At 45.0% G+C, this 17,246-nt stretch overlaps 2 protein-coding genes across 7 annotated transcripts; both read right to left on the bottom strand.

Annotated features, from left to right (window-relative positions):
- Positions 1–229: 229 nt before the first annotated feature.
- Positions 230–16,975, bottom strand: LOC138633179 (amphiphysin-like). 5 transcript variants are annotated; one of them, XM_069719277.1, is made up of 24 exons: positions 16,812–16,975; positions 14,860–14,940; positions 14,581–14,635; positions 14,328–14,422; positions 14,091–14,186; positions 13,895–14,002; positions 13,153–13,238; positions 12,370–12,445; positions 12,088–12,170; positions 11,710–11,848; positions 10,630–10,740; positions 10,458–10,541; positions 9,202–9,228; positions 8,994–9,017; positions 8,051–8,278; positions 6,172–6,201; positions 5,180–5,221; positions 4,644–4,804; positions 4,345–4,606; positions 3,777–3,821; positions 3,360–3,410; positions 2,500–2,688; positions 2,308–2,409; positions 230–1,492 (listed from the first exon to the last, which is right to left on the bottom strand). In XM_069719277.1, the coding sequence occupies exons 1-24, from the start codon at positions 16,878–16,880 to the stop codon at positions 1,388–1,390; spliced, it is 2,349 nt and encodes a 782-aa protein (XP_069575378.1). In that variant the 5' UTR covers positions 16,881–16,975; the 3' UTR covers positions 230–1,387. The 5 variants fall into 5 exon arrangements, with proteins under 5 accessions (XP_069575378.1, XP_069575376.1, XP_069575377.1 ...); XM_069719275.1 differs by having other exon boundaries at positions 10,630–10,749; positions 16,812–16,974; XM_069719276.1 differs by having other exon boundaries at positions 8,051–8,275; positions 10,630–10,749; positions 16,812–16,974.
- On the bottom strand, positions 6,208–8,044 carry LOC138633195 (nuclear pore complex protein Nup98-Nup96-like). Of its 2 annotated transcripts, XM_069719300.1 has the most exons (3): positions 7,228–8,044; positions 6,990–7,156; positions 6,208–6,953 (listed from the first exon to the last, which is right to left on the bottom strand). In XM_069719300.1, exons 1-3 carry the CDS (start codon positions 7,949–7,951, stop codon positions 6,480–6,482), a joined length of 1,365 nt encoding a protein of 454 aa, XP_069575401.1. In that variant the 5' UTR covers positions 7,952–8,044; the 3' UTR covers positions 6,208–6,479. The 2 variants fall into 2 exon arrangements, with proteins under 2 accessions (XP_069575401.1, XP_069575400.1); XM_069719299.1 differs by having other exon boundaries at positions 6,208–7,156.
- Positions 16,976–17,246: the final 271 nt, after the last annotated feature.

Raw genomic sequence — 17,246 nt, 5'->3', positions numbered from 1 at the left:
TTTTTTTACTTAAATTGGAGTCAATGGCAGCTCTACCAAAGGAGGACACAAGGGGGCGCCAAACTTGGTACGCATGGTCGGTTGGACGAGGTCATCGGCACACCCAAATTAGTGTCCCTCCAATGTACCATTTGAGAGTATTAAGAGCATCATGGATTCTTCTTTTGAATGGGAGTCAATGGTAGTTTCTTATAACACTTGAATATTTGCTGCAACAAAACAGACAAAATTACACCTTAAGAACTCTGATTTATTGATCTTGACATAAATATTTATGCTATGTATCACAAGAAGGTCTACACTGAGGCTTTACTTCACTATCAAAGGAAATGACATCATATTTGATGATCTACACTAGTGTTGGAATATGGAAACCTGGAATGTACCAACAACATAAATTGCATAACTTATTTCTTCCCTGTGACCACACATTTCAAAATAAAAGGATTAGAAAATTTTCTGCTTGGCTTTGTTTCTTGCAAGTATGACTTTAAGAAGATATATGTGACTTTTACAGATATACAAAGATGTTTTTTTTTTCATTGTAGAGATATTTTTTATTTTTCATCTTTGAAATATTCTTTATTTATCTTTCATCCTGGAATACGTACTTTAAGAGTTTCATGCTGGATGTGCACTAGTTTGCGTGCCAATGCTCAGATAATTAATGTCAAAGCACAGCAACACTCATCACACACTTAATTCATCACCACGTCAAAGAAAAGATCAATCACCACACACTCAACAATGATACCACAGAAATATGCTAACAGTAATTCAAGATTAACAGTAATGACGTGTTTAAAAAAAAATAATAATAATAATAACAACCCCAAAGCAAACTCAGGATTTGCATGTTACACTCAGGAACATTTAAATAGATCACAGCACTACAACTTCTGGTATATTCCACAGCAGAGCGACAAAATCATTACAACACACTTGGTGCAAAGTAAATACAGTTTCTTTTTTTTTGTTGTTGGTTTGTTTTCTTCAAAAACGATTCGTTCGCACCCGTCGTCGGCGTGGACACAGTATGTCGAGATTGCAACATTCCCAATAAACCACACATCTGTATATTCTTTGAACAAAAAAAAAAAACCATCTCCTCCAGAATAGGGTAGGACATAGTTTCACATCATGCTTATAAATGATCAGTTTTGCTGGGAAGAGTACGAGTGATTATTACCATGACTTAGTGTCAGTAGAGTTTCATCTACCAGAGAAAGCCTCATGTTGTCCAGCTGCAGCAGGTTTTTTTTGTTTAGTTTTTTTCAGGAGGAGGGATGGCTACATGCTGACTGAATGGCTTTGACACAGATTTCTTCAGATTTCTACTTAAATCTTCCACCACATGAAGGAACCTTTTTTTATTTAAAATTTTGTTTTACTCCAAACGCTGGATGAAGTTCTCTGGGAAAAGTCCTTTGTGAGCGCTAACGCCGTGTGCTAACCAGTCACTCTCTCTGATCCCCGTCAGCCAGCCGGCATCCTGCAACAAACACACACATTAAAAAAAAAAAAAAAAAAGAAATCACAATCAGCCCGTTAAGACTGTATATTCCCGTCTTTACAGGATGGTGATGACCTGTTAATTACCAGACTTCCATCCCTGTGTTCCAGGTGTTGTACTTGTGCACTAGCGCTAAATATTTTGTGTGCATAAGTGCGTTTCACATTGTCCAGGACAGAAACATGCAGAGCGCCAAAAACGGTCCAAAAACGAATCTTCTTCTTCTTCCTTCTTCTTCATCTTCTTCCTCCTTCATCTTCTTCTTCCTCTTTCTTCTTCTTTCTTCTTCTTTCTTCTTCTTCCTCCTTCTTTCTTCCTTCTTCTTCCTTCTAAATCTTCTTCTTCTTCTTCCTCCTTCTTCTTCCTTTTGTGGGCAGAGCGTCAGCACCACCAACTGTCGCGACAGCTCAGTAGATGTGACGTATCTTCCGCTGCGCAAAGGATTGTGGGTCAGAACAGGCGGAGCAGCACGCTGGCCTGCAGACTACAAAATACGACCGGATGCAGTAGCACATCCTGGTACTTTTGGCATCCTACGTTTAAACATACTAAGTATCGGGACGTACTAAATCTGTTTTTGGCGTACTAATTAGTACGGTAGTGTGGATACTGGAACGCAGGGGGAGTGTGAAACTTTTCCACCCTGGACGGTCGCCATCTTGCACATGTAGAGGAAGGGGCGGGGCCACTGACGCAAAGAGTCAAAATTCCAGCACAACACAAGTAAGAGTCCGAACACGTTAGAGCGCTATTTGTTAGTGACCCGGCACATACGTCACACCGGCCGCTCTCACCTGATCCTCCGCTGAAGCCGTGGGAACCACCAAAACCACGTCGCCTCTCTGCAGCTCCAGCTCGTCTGAGTTTGCAGCCTCAAAGTCGTGCATTGTCTCCACCTGCAGGACAAAACAAACACCATCACTTACGTCTACAGACACCGGGACCGAGTTCACGTGGAAGGGTTCAGCGGGGGGGGAGCCGCCCACCTTGAACAGGAAGTCGTCAGGAAGCCCCGACACGTCGCCGGACGGACTCATGTGTTTGACGGTCTGGCTTTCGCTCATCACGCCGTTGTCGCTGATGGCGGTGGGGGAGATGATGTCGCCGTCGCGGTCATCGTCGCCTTCGTTACTCGAGGCGGGTTCGATGACGACGGAGGGGATGGGCATGTTTTCCTGAAGAGGACGGTCAGAAATTTAGGTCGCAGCGTTTCTAACCTCTCACTTTAGAAAAGTGTGTGTAAATCAGCCACGTTTCATGTTTGGATTTAACTTTCAGGTAAAGAATTTGGTGACAATGAACCATTTCTGAATTATTATCAACAAAAGATCCACTGATATCGAGTGGTTTGGGTGTCACAGACCACAAGATGCATTAGAAGAATAGAAGGACATGAATTACTGCCGATGAAGCTCTTCTCAGTCAGTTTTAATGAAACAGAACCGAGGAGAAGTCATGAATAAAGAAATCAGTGGTTCGGAAAACAATCCGGCTGTTTACAACAACTTCCACGACAGAAAAACATGTTTTGTTGTCAAGTCTATATATTTTAATTTTAATGTGAAACACTGGAAGAATCTTGATTTTTTTTTTTTTTTTTTTTTTTACTGATGATCTTTAGTTTCTTTTTTATTGGCTGTAATCTCATTCATTATTTTTGTAGCTTTGTTTTTTTTTGGACAGAAAAATTAAGTGATTGATCAATGAAACTATAGAGTGGCTCAATTAAATTCGGAAAGTCAGTTTTAACAAAATGATTCATAACGTAGATGAAGTGATTATGCCGAGTTTGAATGAGTGATCTGTTATTCTTGGTGTGAGTTTCACGTCCTTTATTAATATTTACCGATGGAGCTCCTTCGACTGGAGACGTTTTGTCCTCTTCAGCAGGAGGAACCTGTTTGAGAACAGAAATGACATCATCATTAAAAAGGAGCATCACTAAACCTGCTGCGCTTACTTCACAAAAACCTGGCAGATAGAAGGATTGTAGTTTGGTAAAACAAAGCGTGTCAGACACAAGCAATCATTCCCTCCACACACATCAAAGTTTATTGTGCTTCGTGAAGATTTTACGTTTAAATCCACATCTTTTACAAAAAAGTTATTAGAATTTCCAAGAGAACAGTTTCATACAAGTTGTAAATGAATCCAGTAAAAGTTGCAGCATAAACCTGATCAAATAACAAGATATAACAACTGAACTGAACAACTGAACAACAACACATTCATCACTGATCAAACGGAGAGAGGAGCCACATACCTCGCCAAGCTCCGCCTTCTCAGAGCTTGGAGATCCAACTGGTGACTTTGGGAGAAAAAAAAAATCACATTTAATCACATCAGTCCTTAAAGTAACTCATGTCACCATGGTAACATTGAAAAGTATCAAACAGAGAGGGAACTGATTTAAAACCTAAATCTGCACGCGCTACGATCAGTTGATACTGATGATGATGATGATGATGATGCTCCAGATGATGGTGATGATGATGATGATGATGATGGTGATGACTGGCGATGGCGATTGATTAAATTGCGGATGGTGATGATGATTACAATGATGATGAGAAGGTTGATGATGATGGTTATAGTGATGAAGATGATGATGATGTTACCGATGACGATGATGAGGTTGATGATTATAGTGATGATTAAATTGGTGATGATGATTACAATCATGATGACAGTGATGATGTTGATGATGATAGTGATGAGGATGATGTTATTGATGATGATCTTACCAATGATGATGATGATGATGGTGATCAGATGATCACTAATTGCCTCAGTGTTGTTATTAAGTCATTATAATTAATACGTCCACTCACAGCGGGCTTCTCCTCCTTCGGGCTGTCTGAGGGTTTTTCGGTATCTTCCTCAGCAGCAGGAGGAGCTGGAGGTTCCTCCACCGCAGCAACAGCAGCAGGAGGAGGAGCTGGAGGTTCCTCCACCGCAGCAGCAGCAGCAGGAGGAGAAGCTGGAGGTTCCTCCACCGCAGCAGCAGTAGCAGGAGGAGAAGCTGGAGGTTCCTCCACCGCAGCAGCAGCAGCAGCAGGAGGAGAAGCTGGAGGTTCCTCCACTGCAGCAGCAGCAGGAGGAGCTGGAGGTTCTTCCACTGCAGCAGCAGGGAGGAGCTGGAACCTCGTCAGCAGGCGGTGAACGTTCCTCCTCCTCTCCTCCAGCAGGGGGAGCTGGAGGTTTGTCTTGTTCCTCAGCAGGCTCTATGAGGCCGGCCTCTTGTGTCTCGGAGGCTGCGGGAGCCTGAGCAGTTTCACTGTTACCTTCGTTCTTATGCAGAGAAAAATGGAGGGAAACTCTAAAGCGGTTCACACGGGCCTCTTCGGCTCCAGACAGTACGCATGACACTCAATAAAAGCATCAGAATTCTTCACAAGACGTCTAAACAGACTTTCATAATTCATTAAAGTTCCTTCCACACTGCGAGTCACACACGCGGTTTTGTTTCTGCAGTGCCAGAAATGTTTTGTCAGATGACAAAAGATAAATTACACATAAAAGAAGTGACAGCAGAGCTCAAATCAAAATTAGATTATTATTTCAATGTGACGTTCGATACCCGCATAAAAAAGTTTCAATAAGAAAGATATTCCAAACATAAATACATTAGTAAGAGACAGACAGACAGATGTTCACAAAACTCACCATGTTGCCAAAATCAGCGAAAAATGACGGCGCAGTAGAATCCTTCAGAGTGCATGTGTTAGAAATAGAGAAGAAATGTCACAACTGACAACAAAAGTAAAAAAATACACAAAACAATTAGCGTTAACGAAGAAAGGGAAGAAGATTCAAAGAGAATTAAGAGCTGTGACGTCACAACATCAGGAGAGGAGACATGTGAGACTTTACTGGGATATAAAGGCTTCTGAGGGTTCAGTGAAATCAGCATGCAGCCATTAGGGTCTACTTTAAAAGTCACTACAGTCCTCTGCAGTGACCTCTGCAATGATCTCCAACCTCTGCAATGACCTCTAACCTTGTCAGTAACCCATGAGCTCTACCGTGACTTTCACTGCTGTCTGACCTCACAGTGACCTCAAACCTCTGCAGTGACCTCTGACATCTGCAGGAACTCTGACCTATACAGGGACCTCTGTAGAGACCTCTGCAGTTACCTATGACCACTGTAGTGACTTATGCAATGAACTCTGACCTATGCAGTAACCTATGACTTCTACAATGAACTCTGACCTTTGCAGTGACTTTTGACCAATGTAGTGACCTCTGCAATGAACTCTGACCTATGCAGTGATGCCTGACCTCTGCAGTGTACTCTGACCACTGCAGTGACCTATGACCCCTGCAGTGACCTCTAAAGTAAACCCTGAGATTGCTGTAAATAGTGATCCCTGCAGCGACCCCTGAAGCGACCTCTGACCTCTGCAGTGAACTCTGACTTCTTTAGCTACCTCTGATCTCTGCAGTGACCTATGACCTCTGCCTTGAACTCTTGACCTCTGCAGCACTCCTGACCTCTGCAGCGACCTCTGACCTACCTCCTGACTGAATTAGACTGAACAATGTGGTACTAAAAGAGATGTGATAAATCCCAAACTCTAATCAGAGGATTGTGATTTTGTCCCTGCAAAACTGCACATGTGGGTGCAAATGTGAGTTTAGTTTAAAAAGATTACCTGTGAAAATCCATTAAATGAATTGGTCACCTGAATTAAATTGCAGAGACACAAATTAGTATTAGAAGCCTTCAGGTAAAAATTAGTCTAACATGAGTTTGAAAGATGGATTAAATTTGAAATGAATGTGGAATGAACAAGCAGAGGACATTAAGAGGCGGGAGCAAGCAAGAGGAGAGACAGGAGGAGCTCAGGCTGGGATCCAGGAGTTGGGAAAATAGCTTTCACTTTGTTTCTCAGTCTGTAGGAGGGTAGACGACAGGAAAGGGTTCGTTCTTTTCATTTCTAGTCTACTCTATGCTAATCTATCACACTGAAGAAGGGAGGAAGCCAAGTACCTCTTCCTTTTCTGTATCTATCTCTTGATACAACTTTCCAAATCTCCGGTTTGCGGCCTCATCTTCGGACATGTCTGAATTTTCTGGTTCTTTGTGAATTCTGGGAATGTTAACTTCTTTTTTCCCTCCAGCAGACGCAGAGTTTTGTTGAGTGACAGAGGAGTCGAAGCCACTGCTGTTGGAGGCAGGACCTTCAGTCCCTGAAGAGGCTGCTGGGAAACTGTTAGCAAAAGGGTCTGCATCCCACCCGCTTTTCCCATCCCCAGTCACAGTCTCAGCAAATGGATCGAATCCAAAGCCGCCCCCTTTGTCCCCAAACTGAGTTTCAGCAAAAGGATCTGAATCAAATGCACCTCCTCCCTGTGTTTCCGCTGTTGAAGCTAAATCAAACGCACCTCCTCCTTGTGTTTCAGCAAAAGGATCCGAATCAAACGCACCTCCTCCCTGTGTTTCCACTGTCGGAGCTAAATCAGACACAACTCCTCCCTGTGTTTCGGCAAAAGGATCCGAATCAAACGCACCTGTTCCCTGTGTTTCAGGTCCTTGAGCTGAATCAAACGCACTTCCTCCCTGTGTTTCAGCGAAAGGATCCGAATCAAACGCACCTCCTCCTTGTGTTTCAGCGAAAGGATCCAAATCAAACGCACCTCCTCCCTGTGTTTCAGCAAAAGGATCCGAATCAAACGTGTTTCAGCAAAAGGATCCGAATCAAACGCACCTCCACCCTGTGTTTCAGCAAAAGGATCCGAATCAAACGCACCTCCACCCTGTGTTTCAGCAAAAGGATCCGAATCAAACGCACCTCCACCCTGTGTTTCAGCAAAAGGATCCGAATCAAACGCACCTCCACCCTGTGTTTCAGCAAAAGGATCCGAATCAAACGCACCTGCACCTCCACCCTGTGTTTCAGCAAAAGGATCTGAATCGAACGCACCTCCTCCCTGTGTTTCAGCGAAAGGATCCGAATCAAACGCACCTCCTTCCTGTGTTTCAGCAAAAGGATCCGAATCAAACGCACCTGCTCCCTGTGTTTTAGCTTCTGGAGCTGAATCAAACGCACCTGCTCCCTGTGTTTCAGCGAAAGGATCTAAATCAAACGCACCTCCTCCCTGTGTTTCAGAGGAAAACACTCTTTCGCCGTCTTGTCCCTGAGTTTCAACATGATCTCCGTAAACTGATGTCAGATCAGTTTGTTTGGCCGTAACTCCTTCAGCTGAATTATTTATACTTCTGTTGTATATCTGTTCATCATCGGTACTCGCCCAGTCTCCCCCCTGAACGCTATCACCCCACTCCTCAGCAGTTTCATAATCGGACCCCGACCCATCCGGAGACCTGGACCACTTGTCTCCTCTGTACACTGTGCTGTCCTCAATCTCTTCACCATACTCGTTGGTGAATACAAGTCCCGGGGTGGACTTCCTGCGGTCTTCCAGCCCCATTATGTCTCCTCCTAAATCTGCCTGCCCTGTCTCCTCTTCATCACCACCGACAGCGTAGGGGCCAAGGTTGGGGTTAGTTTGATTTTCCCAGCTGCTAACCTCATCGTCAGCTGCTGCGGCCTCACTGTCCTGGGTGGGTGAAGTTGTGTCTCCACCCGGCTGCAAGCCTTCTGCTTGGGGCCAGCCCTGAGCCCCACCCTCTGCCCCGCCCTGCGCCCCATCCGGCCCCACAGCGGGGGCCTCGGCTCCTGAAGCGGCGTCTCCGTTTGCGGCCCCTGAACCAAAGTCAGCGGCCCAGTCGGCGACGAAGCCGCCGTCTGCGGCCTGCTTGGGAGAGGCAGGGAATGAAGGGTTAAAGTTTCCCCCCGACCCCATTCGAAACCCGCCGTGCAGAGTGTGACTGGAAGGCCAGTGCAACACAAATAGTGTTTTACAGACAAAGACACCAGAGTGATGTAAGAATCCAGAGGCTGCTTGCACAAAGACACACTGATCACCCTCAGTGGAACTGATTTACTATGAATTCTGGGTAATTTACACACTTAAGCCTGAGCTCTGTCTGCCTATTTTAGGAAAGGTCAGAAGTTGACATTTCGTAGTGCGTAAACAAAACAAGTGTCGTGTAAAGTACGCCCGAGTGTCCTCCCTCCCCATCATATTCCAGCCTCTCGATACAATTTCCCAGAGAGCGGTATGACGTGCAACGAACAGGGAATTGAACTGCGGATGTTGCGGATACAGTTGACGGTACGCATCTTTAACCAACAAGGCCGCCAGACCGCCCTCCATATTTTGGCCGGAAAAATAATTCACTTGTAACAAAGCCTTTCAAATGTATCTTAAAAATCCGCCCAAAAAAAATCCTACACAAACAAAAAGGAGACGCTTGTTGATCCGTGTTATCTTTGTGCAAACAGAGGCTGGTTTAACAATGTTAAAAAGTCAATGAAGTGGATGATTGCGCTGATTAACTGAAGTGCTACAGAGTGAACGTTGTGACGAGAGTGAGTCTGAATAAACGTGTGTGACTGCGAGTACTTACAGGCTCGGCTGCTTGGTTGTTTCCCTTCAAAAGAAAAGCAAAAAAAAAAAAAAAACGGTTCAACAACTCTCATCCGCTGTATTTATTTAGAAAAGTAATTTCTAAAGTTACTCGACCAGCTCCACTTTTTCATTTATCTTTCAATGTCTATAAATAAGCGAAGTGAGTGTTTATGTTTGTGCACCAACAGACAGAAGACGTTACTCACCGACCACATATCCCAGGGTACAGCTGTCTGGAAGGAGCAGACCAATGTGGTTAATGCAGCTCGTAACGGACATCGAACACATTTTATAGTCATGTAAAAAAAAAAATTTTTTTTTAAAAACAGCTCCTCGTGGTATCAACTGTGGGAACTTTTTTAATTGTATTCTGACTCTGTTTAGACTCATTAAATATTGTATGATGGCGTCTTTATCTTTTTTTAAATGTGTTTTTGTATTTTTGCTGCTACAAACAAAAACAAAAACCTGACTTGAGCTTAGTAGCATGTGATGAGGTGAAAGGTCACCCGTCAGCTGGAGACTGTGGTCAATGACAGGTGAGTCGTGAAGGTCAGTTTGAGAGGCGATGAACTTACTGCCAGCTCAAATCCGATTTTTGTCATATCTGGATTGATTTTTTTTTTTTTTTGACAGTTGAACAGCAAAAAAAAAAAAAAAAAAACATCAAATGTGATTTTTGCAACCCGGAAACTACATCTGAAGCTAGTTTGAAATAAGATTCCAATTGGATTCCTACGGACGCGTCTCAGTCCGGACGCTCTGCCGGCTGAGTTGGGATTTCTTGCGTCACTCGTAACGCGACACACGACTAAAACGACTAACCTGTGCTACCGCTAGCAGAGCGCTAGCAGGAAATGTCGATTTTGGCGCTGTGGAGGACAACGGCAACAACAGTCCGGGGACAGAAGCCGAAATACATTGTCTGCTGCTGTCACCGGCGTTACCATAGCAACCCATACAGATAGGTCGGTGGTGTCTGGACACACCGAATCCGATTTGTTCACTTGCATTGCAGTCAGTCTGTCCTTCAGATCTCATTGGAGAAAGAAATGGGAATTGCCTGCAGTCTGAACAAAGATTCCCATCAATCATCACATTGAGTTCCTCACCCAAATAAACAATATCACTACGACAATGTACGACTACCGAGGACGATCTCAGCTCTCTAGTTCGGGAGGAATTTTAACCGTACGTCCTTCACTGATGTTTAATCCTGAACATGGACTTTTGAAGCAGATTCAGTGAAGTGTTTTTGGATTCATCCGATTCAGTCTTTCCAGTCACTTCTACTAAAATCGTCACTTTGTTCGTCTCAGTGAGAGCACGGTGGTGCTGACGTCGTCCTGTCAGACAGGTGTGTGTGTGTGTGTGTGTGTGTGTGTGTGTGTGTGTGTGTGTGTGTGTGTGTGTGTGTGTGTGTGTGTGTGTGTGTGCGTCTGCTGTCAGAGTGAAAAAAAACCTGCGGTATCGGCGAAACACTGTCATCTGGCTGAAAAGCATCGAAGTCTAGATCGAGAAGAGATTCTCCGGGTCGTTCGTTGGGCTGCGGACGACAACAAAACAAGAACAGGTAAACGTGCGCGTGTACAGCTCACGGTGTCTCACATTAATCGTCTCGTACGGACTCTTACCTGCGAGGGTGAAGGAGCCGGGAAAAAGTCTCCTCCGAACAGGTCGATGATCTGCTCTTCTGCCACCTCCTTGGTGGGCGTGGCCTTCGGTGGCGGCGGCACCGGCGGCCCCTTTTTAAGCTGCCAAAACACACGAGGGGACGTTAACACACCAGCTCAGGACAGATCGATGGAGCGGCACATCTGCACCTCTGGCAGCAGGAGAGTTACAACCAGACCGCATCCTACGACCTCCGTCTGGTCATGTCAGACAACATAGATCAGCATCCAGCGCTTCACAATGATCTGCAGCCGTGAGCGGTTCCAAGACCGAGACCGTCTTCACGTGGGAATGAGCCTCTCTTTGTCTGCGATGGTGCTCAGCCACACTCACAGAGACACAGCTGACCTAATCTGAACTAGTCATCCAGTCCAGTGTTCAGCTAAGCAGCCGGTTACTTCTCAGCACATACACACACACATATACACAAACAAGTACACACACACACACACACACACACACAAGTACGCACGAACTTCTCCAAAATCTTTTGACAAACACGTGAACATTATCAAAGGCGAACACTGAACGTCGGATCTCACAACCTGAAGCATCAGTAGAAGCAAGGCGGTGTTCTACTTCTGGGCTCTACTGCATATAACAGCACTGTTGTTATATATATATAGATAGATACATGTTATATATATATATGACATACATATATATTCACTGAACACAGACACTAACACAGACAGATGACACAGAACTGGTGTTACATGTTCACTCACCAATTAACAGACAAAAGTGTGCAGCGAAGAAAAAAGCAGTCACACAAAGTTACTGTGAAGTTCAAACAGTCAACTGAACCAACACAACTACAGTCGATCAATCACTATCAGTATCTATCGATCGCTTCTGTTATCTATCTATAACTACTGTTAATCTATCAATCACTACCATGTTACAATGTAAACTACATATTTTCTGTTGCGGATCTGGATCCAGTTGGGTTGAGATCTACCCGTGATGCAGATGTGGGCGGAGTTAAGGTTTAGACCTACCCGTGATGCAGATGTGGGCGGAGTTAAGGTTAGACGTACCTGTATGGGGGATTTGGGCCGCGGCGGTCCGGGTGAGACGGGACGCAGCATGTGATTGGAGCTGGCTTCCGGGCTGCTGGGTGGACTGTCGTCTTCCGGAGGTGACGGAGTTCTCGCGAGCCGCAGAGGTCCAGAATCACTGAGGACGTGAGATTGTTTACGAAAAGTGAGACCTTCAGGACTCGGGAGATGGCGATTAATAATATTTCTATATTATAGATTTGATTATATTCCACTCCTGCCGCTATTTTAAGACATTAAAAACTACATATTGATCCTGGGACGCTCAGAGAAACACATAATGACTTTAATCATTTTTATAAAACAGAAAAAAACTGTTTCTCAATGAAAGGTTTGACAGTGGCAGCTTGTACTGACCTCGGTGCGCCTTGGATGGTGAACATTTTGTCAGAGTGCTGCTCAGCCAGTTGGGTCATCACCTCATACAGCTCCCTGCACACCTGAAGGGTCACAGGAAATTATTTCTCAGTCCACATAAATCCCTTTCATCCTCCAACAACAACAACAACAGCAACCCTGCTGGTCACATAGCTGATGTCTGCGAGGGGTTCAGACGAAACGCCGCCGGTCTGTCTGGATGTTCTCTCTGGATTGTTTGAAATGGAAGTTGTGAAAGATGAATGGGAAAAAAAAACTCACCAGCGAGATCTCGCGGTGAAACTTTGCCTCCAGTTTCGTCACAGTCTTAAAAGTGCTGATGTAGAAGCCGACTCGGCTGCAGAGCAGGAAGACAAAACTTTTGAGCGTATGTGGGGAAAATGTCAGCGAGAGAATAAAGAAGCTGCCGAGATGAGTATTAGAATTTAAATCAGGTTTATTATTAGGTGTTTGAACAAGTCATATTTTGAGTCATGCTTCTGTCTGACATGCGAGAATCATTCCGCCTCCGCTGCTTTACAGCAAAGTGCAGCCTGAAGGCATCAAACACTGAAGAGGACGACATCATCCCGCTCAACATAAAGAACGTCGATTAAACGCTGCATGTAAAGACGGACTCAGAGGAGGAATACAGCAACACAACATGAACCGGAGCGTCACAGTTCACCGCACACTTCAAACATGTTTAATGTCGAGTTCATTCGATCGATTCAACTCATGAAGTTACACACTGATGATGTAAGCAGGTGTTATTTCTCAGGAGTGTGTGTGTGTTGAACCGTGTGAAGCTGAATGAACTCCCCATGTCAACTGTCAAGTGAAGTTTAGTGATATTTAAAACGGTGTGTTAACGGGCTGATCGGGTCCTGAGTGTGTTGTTAATCGTTAGATCACATGCTGTTTACACACAGTTACACTCATCTGAGATTTGAGTAGCTGCTTCATCTCTCAGCTTATAAATGACACACCTCCATAGACCAATCATGGCATATTTTGCTGCTGTCAGACAGATGTGTGTGTGTGTGTGTGTAAGATCTCACTCACCGCTCCCAGAGAGTCGGCAGTTCATCCTGCAGGCCGACGTTCAGATCATCAAACACTCTTTGAGCCTTTTTCAACTCATCGTCTGCCTGCACACAAAAACGGTATAAATAAATCAACTTCACACGAGGCAATAATCAATAAAACAGCTGGATAACACCTGGACAGGTAGCGTAAAACAGCTGGACAACACCTGAACAGGTAGCGTAAAACAGCTGGACAACACCTGGCCAGGTAGCGTAAAACAGCTGGACAACACCTGGCCAGGTAGCATAAAACAGCTGGACAACACCTGAACAGGTAGCAGCTGGACAACACCTGGCCAGGGAGTACAATAAACAGGTAGCATAGGCAACATCTGATCAGGTAGCATGAAACAACTGGACAACACCTGTTCTGGTAGCACAAAACAGCTGGATAACACCTGGACAGGTAGCACAAAACAGCTGGACAACACCTGGCCAGGGAGTATAAAAAAGCTAGGCAACATCTGATCAGGTAGCATGAAACAACTGGACAACACCTGTTCAGGTAGCACAAAACAGCTGGATAACACCTGGACAGGTAGCACAAAACAGCTGGATAACACCTGGCCAGGTAGGGTAAAACAGCTGGACAACACCTGAACAGGTAGCATGAAACAACTGGACAACACCTGTTCAGGTAGCACAAAACAGCTGGATAACACCTGGACCTTCTGACCTCCCGACCTCCATCCTCTTTGAGCAGAGAGGAGCGGACTCACCTTCATCATCTTGCGGTCGTTCTTCATGCCAGACGCCTGCAGAGTTTCTACGTGGTGACGAGCGCTGTCGTAGTCGATGAGTTTCCGACTTCTTTTGGCGACTCGAGTCTGTAACGAACACGTCGGTGTCAGTTATCACACGAAGAATCGGCTTCAACATCAACACTGGAAAACAACTTTTAACCACAAAACAAACCTTGAGGTCTGGAAACTGCACCAGGTACGCGTCCAGGTTCAGCAGCGTCGAGTCCACCAGTTTGTTGTGAAAATCTTCCCACAATGCATCACAGTCCTGCAGGAAATACACAACCACTCACGTCGGTGCTGCTACATCAACACCAGCTTAATCTACAATGACAAGGGGTCAGCATGTGTGTTGGTGTGTTGCGTTCAGGTGTGCGCCGGTTGCGTGAGCGTTTTTCAAGACTCTTACCTTCCCGATGGTCGTGATGTCATCTTTTCCGTGCCAGTCTGGTTCGTAGACTTCGTGCAGTGACTGAGTCAGGTTGATGGAGGCCTGCTGCATCCCTGCCAACAAAATAAAATGTCATGGTGACATTTTAACTTTGTACAGAAAACCAGACATTCGTGACACGTCAAAAATCTATTTAAATCGACGTCGGTTGTTTTAGATTAGTTTAGTAGGCATGAAGCTTCACATCTGAAAACTGTTGACTCTTTGTCACCTTTAATAGAAGCCATGTAGGCCTTCATCTCCCTCTGCAGCCGAGAGCCTTCAGACTGAAAGAACACACAGAAATATTTCATATCAGTAGTTTTACTTTGCTGAAATGTTTTCTTTCAGATGGGCAAAACGGCATTTGAATTTATTATCACAGATTCATTTAAAAACTGAAACACACTGAGACAAACTGAGACTGAAGGAAACAAACAGGTTCCAGTTTCAGCAGCTTCGTTCTGGAACATTTCCAGATCAACTCCATGAGAAGAAGAACATCTCTCACCTCCTGTCTCCTGAAGTTGACGACCACTTGTTCAAACTGCTCATCTCTGGTCTCGTCTGCTTTTCCCAACTTCTGCAGAACCTGAGAAATAAATCAAATCAAAGAGGTTTACAACTGCTGACATATGTTTTCTATTTAGACCATTTTAAATCCCAGTTTAGTAATAATTTTTTTACTCTGATTACTTTTGAGAAACACACCTGAGATGTTCCCGAAACATTATCCATGTGACCAAGTCCAACATGAATAATATTCATCTCGTGTATAAAAGGCAGATTTTACTCTCTAATTAAAACCCAGCGACACCTCCGATCAACGTGTTCCTGAACGCAGCACGCTGAAGGATTTTGTCACGGCGCACAAGTGTGACAAATGATACTGCCAGCTGGCTGCGATCACACCGGTTTGCCGTCAGTAGAAATTCAGATATGTCATGTTATATATCAGCTGCATCATAAAATATCCACCCACCCATCGATTATCTGTAACCCGTGTTGTCTCGAATAGAGTTACGGGGCGGCCGCGGCCTACCTGACCTGCCGGCTACACCTTGTACAGGTCGTCAGCCCATCAAAGGGCCGACACAGAAAGACGGACGACCATTCACGCTTACTGTCACTTTAGAATCAGCGACGCACGCACGCATTTCTTCGGATGGCGGGAGGAAGTCGGAAAACTCGGTGAAAAGGTTTGAACCCAGAACCTTCTTGCTGTGAGGAGACGGTGCTAAAATGTAAAACACCTGCCTGTGAATTATCTGTCCGTCTATGCCGCGTCCCATTGAGCTACCCATTTAAATAAAAGTATTTAATTCTACTACTAATGGTGAGATTAACTCTATTAACACTATTAATGAGGATGTAGCCTTGGTGTCAGTTTGGTACAGAATGACGAGGCAGTTTTCGACACTCGATAGTATTGAGGCAATTTGTTTGGCGCTTTAAAAAGGTAATCGAAGTTTCGTATCCAGCCAAATGTTAGACTGATTCTTCACTTAAATACTGAAGAAAAAAAATGTCACCATAAAACCGTTCTGGTGAGTTTCAGCATCTTTTACAACCAGTGAAGTCAGAGCCTGCAGACAGCCGTGCTCTCTGTTTCAGCACCATGGACAGCGTCAAAGCAGTTTCAACTGAGGCTGAATGGACCAATAAAATTCAATAAATATTCTGTTTTATTCACGTGAAAATTATTGTTTCCTTTGCCGTCATGTATTTATACACTTTATATACAGTATATGAACATATACAGTATTTTTTATGAATATCTATGGATGTATTTGATTGTTTGTTTGTTTGTTTTGGAGAGTTTTATTTATTTTATTTTGTTCGGTTGGCAGTCCAGCAGCTTTGCCCTATAAATAACGCGCAGGTAGCTGATCTGGCGTCAGAAATAACGTCATCACGCCGCAGAGAGAGGACTCCCCCTCACCCCCCCCCCCCCCCCCCCAACAACATCCCGACCCCCCGACCCCCCCCCCCCCTCCCCCGCCGACCTTGGAGCAGGAAAACACTTCACCGTCATTTATATGAAACGTAAAAAAAACAACCACGCGTGACATATGTCGCCGCACATGTCACGTCATAGCGAGGCGTACAGTCCGTGATAATCCACGGCCCGTCAGCCTCGGCCAATCAAAACGCTCTCCGTCAGTATCTGGTGATTTTAACTGTTATTAATGTGATGATGATTTTTTTTTTTTTTTTTACGGAAACATTGTGACGTCACCCTCCCCGTGTGGCTCGATACCCGATCGTCAATAAAATGACACGAATGTCTTTCAGTGACTTTGATAATAATATCGCAGAGAAACGCTCGGCAGGCCTGCAGCCTGTCAACCAGCCACACATCCACACGTCCTTCCTCCATCTGTCCTCCACCCGCCACCTCCTCCCCGCATCCCCTGCACCACCACCGCCACCTCCTCCTCCAGCGGCGGCAGCAGCTCCTACCTTCTCCTGCGCTCTGTTCAGCCGTTTCTGCACGTTTTTAGCGAAGATTCCCGTTTTGATTTCCGCCATGATGACTGCACAGAGAGAGAGAGAGAGAGCGAGAGAGAGAGAGAGAGAGCGAGAGAGAGAGAGACACACACACACACACAGAGGCGGATTAACGGAGTGAGACGCTGACAGGAGGGGGAGGGGGGGGGAGGGTGTGTGTGTGTGTGTGTGTGTTTGTGTGCGTGTGGAGGGGGCGGGGTTGAAAGCGAAAACACTCATCTCATTGGATGGCTTCAAGTCAGCCTCCAGTTTTCCTTCCGTCATAATTAAAATGTGCATGAAACGCAGTGAGTTAATACACGGGCAGCAGGTTTGTGTGACGTCATGAAGTCTGCAGGGTTTCACAGGAACGTTAAAACCTCTCGGGCGCACCTCCGGTCTCCATGA

The sequence above is a fragment of the Brachyistius frenatus genome, unplaced genomic scaffold, assembly GCF_029030835.1.
Source record: "Brachyistius frenatus isolate BFR_SWC_R1_liver_20210118 unplaced genomic scaffold, ASM2903083v1 Contig_211, whole genome shotgun sequence".
In the NCBI taxonomy this organism is placed as follows: Eukaryota; Metazoa; Chordata; class Actinopteri; family Embiotocidae; genus Brachyistius; species Brachyistius frenatus.
Note: the sequence above shows the minus strand (reverse complement) of the source record. Positions and strands in the feature narration are given on the sequence as shown.

What these genes read in the sequence shown, in the direction of transcription:
- LOC138633179 (XM_069719275.1), bottom strand. Translation starts at nt 16,880, where the DNA reads ATGGCGGAAATCAAAACGGGAATCTTCGCTAAAAACGTGCAGAAACGG. An exon ending in TCGCTGATTTTGGCAACATG is followed by an intron (nt 4,805 to 5,179) that starts GTGAGTTTTGTG and finishes TCTCTGCATAAG; the next exon opens with AACGAAGGTAACAGTGAAAC. An exon ending in CGAAGGAGGAGAAGCCCGCT is followed by an intron (nt 3,822 to 4,344) that starts GTGAGTGGACGT and finishes TTTCTCCCAAAG; the next exon opens with TCACCAGTTGGATCTCCAAG.
- LOC138633195 (XM_069719299.1), bottom strand. Translation starts at nt 7,951, where the DNA reads ATGGGGCTGGAAGACCGCAGGAAGTCCACCCCGGGACTTGTATTCACC. An exon ending in TGCTGAAACACAGGGTGGAG is followed by an intron (nt 7,157 to 7,227) that starts GTGCGTTTGATT and finishes CACAGGGAGGAG; the next exon opens with GTGCGTTTGATTTGGATCCT.